Source organism: Cupressus sempervirens, chromosome 6 (genome assembly GCF_028749045.1).
Source record: "Cupressus sempervirens isolate cs-2001-9-10 chromosome 6, ASM2874904v1, whole genome shotgun sequence".
Taxonomy (NCBI): Eukaryota; Viridiplantae; Streptophyta; class Pinopsida; order Cupressales; family Cupressaceae; genus Cupressus; species Cupressus sempervirens.
Window position 1 is genome coordinate 260,519,643 of NC_143123.1, and position 10,486 is coordinate 260,530,128.

The window sequence follows — 10,486 nt, forward strand, 5'->3', positions numbered from 1 at the left end:
CAGCAAGGACATTCAATCTTCTGATGGCTTAGAGGACATTGCCCAGTAATTCATTGGACACAATGAAACAAGATACTTCACTCAAGATATCCCTAAGATGAACCAGGAGTTGTTTCTTAATGATTTGGAGACACGGCACAACAAAACTATGCCACAGAAAATCACTATTATGACAATTCCAGAATGAACCAGGAACCATACAAGAGACCTAAAGATAGAGAAGACAACAGCCAAATTGAAGACAAGATTAAAGATGTGGTGCCTAAAGATGACAGCTTAGGCACTAGCCTGGGCCATTAAGATAATGTTGCAGCTACTATAACAATAGTTTTAAATGCTTGCTATATTAGGATTTGGATATGTTGCTATATTCATATTTTCTAGTCTGGGCACTGATGTAGAACATATTCTCTTTTTGGTAGTGGTCAGCATTTTTAATACTGGCTGACCCGGTTGTAATGATGACTCTGACTATACTTTGCTGATAAAATTATTTAATATAAAAATTATTACTGTAATGATGATTTTATGTTCAGATATAAACCATGCTTGCCTATTGGTTGTTTTATGATTTATCACCTCTTGTGTCTGCAAGAACTAAAAATTTCAGCCTTTAACTTAATACTCATAACGATGAAAATGTCTAAATTAAAAAAAAAAACTTGGCCAATAAAATCATCACAACCAACTTCACAGGTAAAATATTCTCTAACAATATCACAGTAAGAATAAACAGCAATAAACAGTTGATGGAAATTAAGCCACAAAATTCGTCGCTAGCTGCTTCACATGAAGAATATGTTTCATTAATCTAATGTCACTAAAAATCAAGACAGCACTTCTATTGAAATATTAGACCTGGAATTGACACTTCCTTATTTGATAGGCAATATGTTTCACTAATCAGATAAAGTCTTTCACCTAGATACAGTAAGAATTAGTGTTCCATTTCATTTTATGAAAAATAAATTCTTGAAAACTACTACTCATAAAACATAACTCAAAAATCACACAGTAGAATCCTCATACATACTATTAAACCAAAGTAACGAGACTTGAGCCCAGCCCTGACTCAAGTCGGACTTGCCTATGACAGCAATGACTCAGCAAAGTGACAAAACCCTTGAAATTTAGAGATTTTTTAGGATTTAAAGAACATTCCATGCACCCATTATTGAATAAAGCTTAAAGACACAATAACATCATGAAATAGAAGGTAATTTGATCACATACATAAACATACAATGATTACATAAATACAAAGGTAAATTACTAAATAGTAGCTGAAGGAAATAGCGAGCATAAATATATAAAATCCATGAAATCCATCAAAATGTATATCAAATCCATGAAATCCATCACATCAATAGTCATCATCAAATGTTCCAAACATATGCTAAGTTAAACAAAAAGTTAAAACAAGTCTATAGCTATTAGAAGAAAACCAAGCAAAAAAAATTTTGGCGTCGAATTTGCCTAGCTACAGCTGGGTCACATGGATCATCACCCACAGGTCAAGAGGGTCACCCAAGGTGACCCACCGAGCCAAGGTTACGAGTCATTTTGACCCAGCAAGGGTATCTCGACTCACTGACTCAGGTCACTCGCCTGACTCGCGGTAAGTCTCGTTACTCTGAATTAAACATATTAACAAGGAATTCAGAAAGTGATCAATAAGCAAATTTACCCACTATAATTATCATCCTACTTGTATGGCAAGGAGAATATTTTCCTTGATCTATGACATTAGTCTACTAGCCAGGGCACAAACAGTATCACTCCATTCACCAGTGCAGTTCCTTAAAAACATCCTTTCGCAAAGAGACCCTTCTATCCTACCCTACGATGAAAGCAGCTTCAGTGACTTAGGGAATTTTTGGCTTCCAGGGCAAGAATTGTTAGCTCAATCATAACAAACAAAGAACAAAAAAAAAATGACACTCAAGTGAATGGGAAAGCAAGGAAAGAAACACTATGATAGTTGTAATTCCCATTCAATGAGAAATGATTAGGACAAGCCATTGCCTTTGATCCAATTATTTCAATTGTCGAATCTTTTTCTCATTTCCAAGATGGAGACAAAAAATGAAGATAGATATCAAGAGCTCCCAATCAATGGGCTTTCACAATGTTATCTCTATCAGCCTTTTGTTCAGGCATAAACACACCCACAGAGTTCACGAAATATGCTTTAGTGACAACTCAAATTCGCTCCACAATACCATACAACAACAATGACAAGAATGCAATGAGCCATAGCTGCTCAATAAATCTTTCAACAACAGCTAAGCTCTTTGATGGCCACTCTATAAATTTAGTAAATAAAAGCTATAATATGTGCAACAATAAGAGCCGCCACTATGAAGAGAGCAAATTCGATTATCACAAATTGCTCCCCTTTGCTTGCCTCCACCATCCTCACCATCCAATCTTTAATTTCCTTCCTTTCTTCAAAGAATAATAAATCCCCACTCCTTCACACAAGATCTTCAAATTTTAACTAGGGCCCCATTGTTTTGTTAGGTTCCTTGCCCTTTCAATTTTCCCCGACAATCTCTACCCGCCTATTGTTTTCGCATGTTTTTTCCTCGCTTCCAAGCACCATTGAAAAAGACTAACAAATCATATCTTTAACCTCTGATATAAAATAACATCAAGAATAATACTCCAATTGTGAGTAGATGAACTCAATTGTATGTCGATACAAATAGAACGATAACCAGTTGAACGCTTGAAAGAGACCACCAAGATAAAACAGGTACACGACATACACAAAGAAGACATAAGGAAGAATAACTCCCAAAGGCATGAACCGAAAATAGTAAATTTAAACAAAATCAAGGCACGTGATTTTAACAAAGAAGATGTGGATGATTAATCAGCATCTTCCAATTATGACTGTCGCAGAGTCCCAAGCCCATAATGGCTCGACACCATCACATTTGGCGTGGAGATGGAACACAATTACACAAAGCATTTATGCTCGCTTGGAATTAGAAGTACAATACCCACCAGACACTCTTCCATAATGCACGTGGGAGTGGAGGTAAGATCTCTACAAGCATTGGGTGAATGATCATTGATGTATGTTGTATAAGGAGTATTTGCAACGCTCACTTCTCTACATGGTGTAAATCCAAAGGTGCTCGAGATTACTCCAAAACAACTTTGCAAATTTTCCTCCCATGAACACTTAACCATCTAGATGCTAACCCAGCAATGACACAAACTCCAACATACCAACCAAGAATAATACTCGGTCCTTTTCAATGCCTGAAACATCTTTGTAATCCTTAGCAAACACCACGATAGTAATGATGAGTCAAATGTTATATGATCAATTTGGGCTACATCTAGACTTACTTTTCCGAAATGATTGACGTCCTTGGGAAAACTTAATCACAGAAGAAAACTCTATTCCCAGAAGAAATTTCAAACATAAAAACTTCACAATTGCAACATAGTCACTTCTCCAATCTCTAATACCAAACCTCCCAGAATAGCCAATGACAATTACAACATACTAGAGAAAAGAAACTTCCTTGATTGTTGTTATCTAACCAAGCTATAATACCATGTTAAATTAGCCCAAAAATTTAGATAAACACCAACCAAAAGGAGCAAAATAGATACAAAAGATACACAAAATTACCATGGGAGAACCCTTCTAGATGAAGGGGAAAATCTAGCCACACAACCAAAAATCACTTTTATTGATCATCAAATGTTCAAATGTACAAGGTGTTTCACTTGATGTGATATATGTAACAAATAGAGAGACTCTTCACATTACAACCGAAGGTCTCTTGAATTTCCCAAAACATGACATCATTTTCAAATACACTGATGGAACTCTAAAATTTGCCAAATTTTAGAGTCCCAAATATCATGGCAAAGAGAAAATCTTTAAATCTTACCCACTACTTATATTCAAACAATATGAATTAAAACAACAAAAGATCATAACCAACATAATGTGTAGAGGAGTTTGAGTGAATTCACACATTCTTAGTACCATTATTGAATACCTACGAGTATAAATAGAAATCAAGGGCGTCACATGTATGGCGGAGTTCCTCAATGAGTTATCTTAAGAGCATGCTTGTACGAGACATATTGGTTGAAGATAGAGTCAAATGTTTATATTGCTGAAAAGACAAAGCAAGATTGCTTATGAAAGAAAAACCTCTAAATAGTAAAAGGAGAAGGCTTGTTTGAAAGTTCTATTCGCAGATAATAAGTGAAAGATCATTTATTACATATCAAATGTAGTTAGAAGCATAAGGATAGAACATGATGAATAGGTGTAACAGATGATAAAACACAATTTGATATTATTACACCAAGTCTTGATTGTTCATAGCATTCCCAGCTTAAACAGATAGCATATGAACTTCCGCTAACATCTTCAGGGCCAAGACATCGTAACTGTAAGACATGAAGTCTTGAAGAATCACGACAATCACAAAGAGTATTTGAATATATTTCTCAGAGGTGATTGAAAGAAGATTTCCTATGTCCACCTTAGTGAGAGCCCGATAGGAGGCATTAACATACCCCAATCATAGTAAGCAACATGACAATTCCAATATTTGATGCGGAGTGTTGGAAGGAAGTTAGGATTCAGACCTGTGCCATCAGCAAGAAGTGTATCAAATGCCTTGGTCAATTTTAGACACTCAGCAGTATGAATGAAAAAGATGCCAAAGTCGCACAAGGGTTTCAAGTTTATTATTGTCATCAGAGGAAGGTCGCATCTAAAGACACTTGAATAAGAGAGTACGTGTCGTGTTTCTACACGAGGACAAAAATGGAAGATTGCACCATATTTACTTTTGAAACACCTAAAGTAATGATTATGGTTTACTAATTCTAGTCCGTGCGGAAGCACCCCTGAGTGCCTACGGAAGCAAAAGATGAGGTTACGATGTATTCTTTTCCACAGGAGTATGAGTCATCTGATCACTTCCAACGCTTAGAATGGATGCCCGTTCACAATAGAATTTGATTTTTGATGATCATGGCATATAACTTATGTTTCACAATAATGTTTATGCAATAGTTTGATATAAGGGAAGGCTTGATAACAACATAAGCCAAAACAAAGATAATAAATAAATCTAATTTACTGGTGCGATTACCATAGGGAGGTGTGATTAATTAATAAAAGGACACACTTGCCCTTATACTCAATTATAAATAAGGGATAAGTTATTTGTAAAAAAGACATATTTGAACAATCATATTCTCAACAAGAAGCATTTTATAATTATTTGTATGGAGGAATAAGGGCTTAAATATGACTTGTAATATAAATTCAATTATTTTATTTTAATGATAAAATTAAGTCTTTTGTTTATTTTTAAATGGCATGGTAATTTAAACTGCAGATGAATTGTACTTTGTAATTATTTTTTGGAATTTTGTATACAATTTAAATGTCAGATAAGTGGACATGGTCATTTAGCATTTTAAATTTGATCATCACAGATGTTGTGAAATATTAAATTGTTTATGAATCTGTAAACAGTTTGTCTCCCTATCAGAGGAATTAAAGCTCAATTTAGACTAAACTAAAATTGCATAATATTTGTTCTATCACATCTTGATTATTAAATTGTTGGCAGTTCAAGTGCATAAGAACTTTATAAAGTTGTACATGAAAATTCACTGAAGCTGACTCTATTGCTCGGATGAGCAGAGGCACTGGTCTTTCTATTATTGAAGTCAAAAAATATATATCTTCCTTCCTACAAGCATCAAATTCATTATTAACAAACCTTATACAAAACAATCAATTATTTCAAGTGCTTAGCATTCAGTTTCAGTTTTATCGAGTTCAAGGACCTTGCCAACCAGAGATCTCCAAAGCCTAAATTCGCTTCAGAAAAACTCTTAACCAAGTGATCAAGTTCGAGGAGAAGCTTTACCCGCCTAGGTGTAGCGGAACCTAAAGTGCAGGGGAATCAAGGTGATTCTCGTTTGTTGGCCAAAATTGATTGTGGAATCCTATCGGAGAAGTACCAAGCTCTTGGATTTCCAATCCGTGGTTTTGGGAACCAACATACACAACTCTTTGTATTTCCATGCCTCAACACATATTGCATGACACATGTTTTTAAAATTAATATTACAATTATTATCATAAATGTCCTCTTCAGCTAAAGGTGACCGTAACAGTCATAATATATTTTATAAAATCAGACATAAAGATCTCTATCCCAACTACAATCTTCAACAAAGGCATCACAAAATTCATGATAATTGTTACTCATTTCATTTTTGCAATAAAGAAATTTCTTCCTGTTCTAGACTCCAAAAACAAGAAAAAAACAATGACAATTGATTAAATGTCTTGCAAATTACTTCCTCAACTAAAATCCATCACAATGCCCTTACACTATGTTTAATGTAGTGTGAAAAACTTTCTATTTTACTGCATGAATCCCTTTGCTCTTGCAGCCAAAAAGGTTTTTATAAATATATTTGCACTCCTACAACATACGAGTGACTTGGGGATGTGATAATTATATGACATAGACTATGTAAAAAGTCAAATTAACATTTATACTAAACATGTAACCAATTCTAACCACAATTCTTCATTAATTTTCATGTGGCTATTACTATATTTTAATAGTTCATCCAGAAGCTGCAAACCTAGCATAGCAGAGTACTCCTGCCCTCAATACAATGTGCTTTTCTGTTATTATTTTAATGTAACTATTGCAATTAAATGTGTTCATCCAAAAATCCTTGCTCATTTCAATATCTTTTTAAAAACTGAAGTGGCTATTTTGCCACAATTGACTAGATAAGACACTGCCCTCTTCATCAGAGTGAAACAACATCAATTAGTAGGTCCTGTTTATAAGGAATGTCTATAGTTGATGCAGGTGAATTGTGTATTTTTTCTTCATTCTGGTAGTATCTGGTGTGTTTGACCAAGCAAGACATTTTCAGGCTGAGAATTCCAGTTATTGGGAACTTTCTTTAAAACTTGTTCTGAATTTTAAAAATATTATTTTAGAACAAGACTCCAAGATACATTTTAAAACTTTCTAAAGATGAACCCAAAAAATTGATTCCAGAAAAGGATTTCAAACTGCAAGAGTTCAAAATCCCCATGAACCCAGATAAGAAAGTTTATCGGACTGGAGCATTGAAAAAAATCAATGTCCTTAAAATAAACAGAGGGTGAGGATATGGGTTGTTATTTTTGGGAGTACAAAACCCTTTGGATATGGCTTCTAAGCCAAATGATATCTAAGATTGATGGCTAATTCCCTGTGCATTTAACGACAATGGCAGAGACGGTAGCTTATCTAGAAACTTAGGCATTTAAATCTATGGAGTGGAGCTACCATAATTTTCTGTGGCTACTGCTGAAAAAAAATGTTTAGACATATCTCTCAAAAGGGTCCTGTCAAGTAGCTATCCAATGCAGTTTTCAAGTTTCTATGTTTCAAGGGACAGAATGAAATATATTTTGACATGATCATCATGCACATTATCCCATTTGGTAAAATTAAGAATACTCTAATCTTACATTGTATGATATCAAAAGCACATACCCATATGATATCATGCTTTGTGAAGTGGGAGCTATACCTATTGAGGCTCATGCTATGGCCCAGCTCATTAGCTATCTTAAAAAAATTGAAAAGATGGATGCAAGTAGATGGCCTAAAGTGGTCTTTGATGATATTTTGCGTAATCGTAAAAAGATTTGGATGCAGCAAAACATCAAGTGGATGAGCAAATGGGATACCCATTTCAACACGTCTCCCATCAACAATAAAGAAATAAAGGTATTTGTTATGGAGAAATTCCATAAGAGAAATTGGGAAAAAGGGCTTGGTAGGAAAAAGACATACTACATCAGTGAGTTCAACCCCACATGTGATCAATGCCAGAATGAGTATATAGATGTCAAAATACCTTGGAGAGCTTAGACTCTTATTGCACAACTAAGGACCAACTCTCATCAACTCCGATGTGAGATTGGGCAGTGGAAGAGACCAAAAGAGCTCTGGGAAGAGAGAATCTGCCCATTTTGCAATTCTGGGAAGGTGGAAACCAAACAACACTTCATTTTGGAATGTGAGGCTTACAGGGACAGCAGAGTCAAATTCACAAATATCCTATCCAACAACTCCTGTTACAACTTATTCAACAAGGAGAACATTTAGAAGTTTGGTGGACTCATCACCAGCCTACACAAAAAGCGAACTGAATTAACAAAGTTGGTGTAGTGGGAAAGGCATCCCAAAGGCTATGTTCAGGCTCGTGGACATTAAAATCTCATCTATCTATCTATCTTATATTCTCAAAGAGGACTTCAAAGTTCTAGGCCCTCCCCGCAGCATCCTATCGAGCTTCCTCCTTAAAAACTGTCCACACTATCTTTCTTAAAGAAAAATCCTTCAATCCTATGGCACTCCCTAAAATATTCTATGGGGCCATTTGTGCACAAAATAGAGAAAAATAACGATTGCAGCTGTTGCCACAGGACTGCCTCCCTAAAGAGCATGACCAAAAACAGTAGAGGTGATTTACATAAAAAATTATAGCTATTAGCATTCGCAGTAAAGCAGTAGTTATGTGATATTCTTTAAATAAATGCGAAAAGATGGACTTTCGCCAGAAAAAATGTTATACTCAAAAAAAATGTAACGCATAATCCACACTGTCTTCTATGCCAACATCGTACACATATACGATTATACTATTAAATGACAAATCGTGAAATTTAGATGCAAGAAGCAACTGACCCGCCAATCAAACCAAGCCGCCTGGGAGATACACCCATTACAACCATGCTCGTCTTTTTCACAAAGCCTGCACTTTAGCAGTCTTTAGTCTTCACAAAAATCCTATATGTCTTCACTACTTGAGAAAGGTTGAAAAAATTGTAGGTGAGAGTTTCATTTAATAAGTCCCCTTATATCATACTATGGCAAGCACCAGTGGTAAAACTTAATGAGATTTCAAGATGAGGGCCAAGAACGAATAGAGGCAGATGTGCTCAATTGTTGAAATTAGGTAACGTACTGCATCCAGCATTCTGGAAGTTTCGTAACTCAACCAGAACTTGTACAGGTCCTTCCTGGAAGTGATACTCATCAATCGTGGCAACTCTGCCCAATGCACCCCTTATGGAGAAGTTAATCAAATCGGGCAAAATATCTTCAGTGGACCTCAACTATACACTCCTTAATAATTTCAGCAAATGATTGTTATCAAGTTAGGTTTTTCGTTCATATAAAGAGTTCCTTACAGTTCATATGGCAAAAGCGACTCCATTCCCAAAATGTAAGTGGGAGGGTTTGGTACGACGGAGTCCACAAAAATAACTATGAATTTATTAAAAATAGAAGGGCTGAATTCGATTGTTAAGTCGTTGTGAATTATAAGCATGAGAATTGATTAACTCTAGAAATTGTCATGTACAAACCCCAAATAAAAAACGAAAGTCACGGTAATGGGAGAAGAAAAAAGTGAACAGTGATCGCATACCTTGAATCGTCACTGGAAGAAGATTCGCGACCTGAATCGACCTCTTCAACTTCGAGCTGCTCCATCTCCAGCTCTCGAATCTGCTGCATTTGAAGGCGTTCATTTCTGGGTAAAATAATTGCATCTCTACCGACGGATGGAACCTGCTCCCGTTGATCCTCCATCTCTTTCGATTTCTTTGAGGATGACGAAATTTAGTCCATAAGCACCGTTAATTGCAAAAGTGAACAAGCACGTATTCGAAGATCTGTATGTCAAAAGAGGGACTTTACTCTCCTTCACTTCTTATATCAGGATTTTATACAGGACCATGATAGTAAGACTTCCTGTTTTACTTTCCTTCACCTCAAACGTCAAGGTTCTATCCAGAGACGAGACGAACATTTCCTGTCTGCAAAATTGAGGTTTTATTGGACGCAAGCGACGGTCAGGTGTCACCCTGGGCAATGTCTACCAAGGACGCACACTTCCACTTTTTTGCTATCAGTAATAATTTTATCACCGCGGGAAATGACCCTCTAGTCGTTTGGGTTAACTTCGTGGATTTATAGTTTTTTTTGGTAAACAAGTGTGTAACGCTCCGCGGATTCAAAAAAAATTAATCTAAAGTTTTACTAAGTTTGCTAAACATTTTTATTTTTTAACAAGAAAAATAGCATACACATCAAACACATAGTAGCGGAAGCAATAACATACCATCAACTAAAGCATATATAACAATTACATTCCTTAAAGATCCCATGACGTTGAGTCACATTTAAATTTAACTAAAACTAAGTCTACCAACTACCACATCCATATGAAAGAATAATTGAAAAGTCCAATGTCTTTTTAATATACATTTGTTCCGAATGCCACTTGACAAATTAATTCAGAATGCTCAATCATCCACTATACATGTCACAAGGTATGAAAGGCTAAAGAATATACATATGTAAAAATAAAAATACATCATCCTCCTCAAATC

General features: G+C 35.6%; 1 protein-coding gene across 2 annotated transcripts in view; it reads right to left on the reverse strand.

Moving 5' to 3' along the window:
- Positions 1-10,039, reverse strand: part of LOC149552234 (ATP-dependent protease La (LON) domain protein) — a 63,141-nt gene extending 53,102 nt beyond the window's left edge. Inside the window, exon 1 of one of the 2 annotated variants that reach the window (XM_089787755.1) lies at positions 9,520-10,039. In XM_089787755.1, coding sequence (XP_089643881.1) covers positions 9,520-9,683 — 164 coding nt within the window. In that variant the 5' untranslated portion in view covers positions 9,684-10,039. The remainder of the gene's footprint in view (positions 1-9,519) is intronic. The other variant, XM_089787756.1, reaches the window with a different exon arrangement.
- Positions 10,040-10,486: the final 447 nt, after the last annotated feature.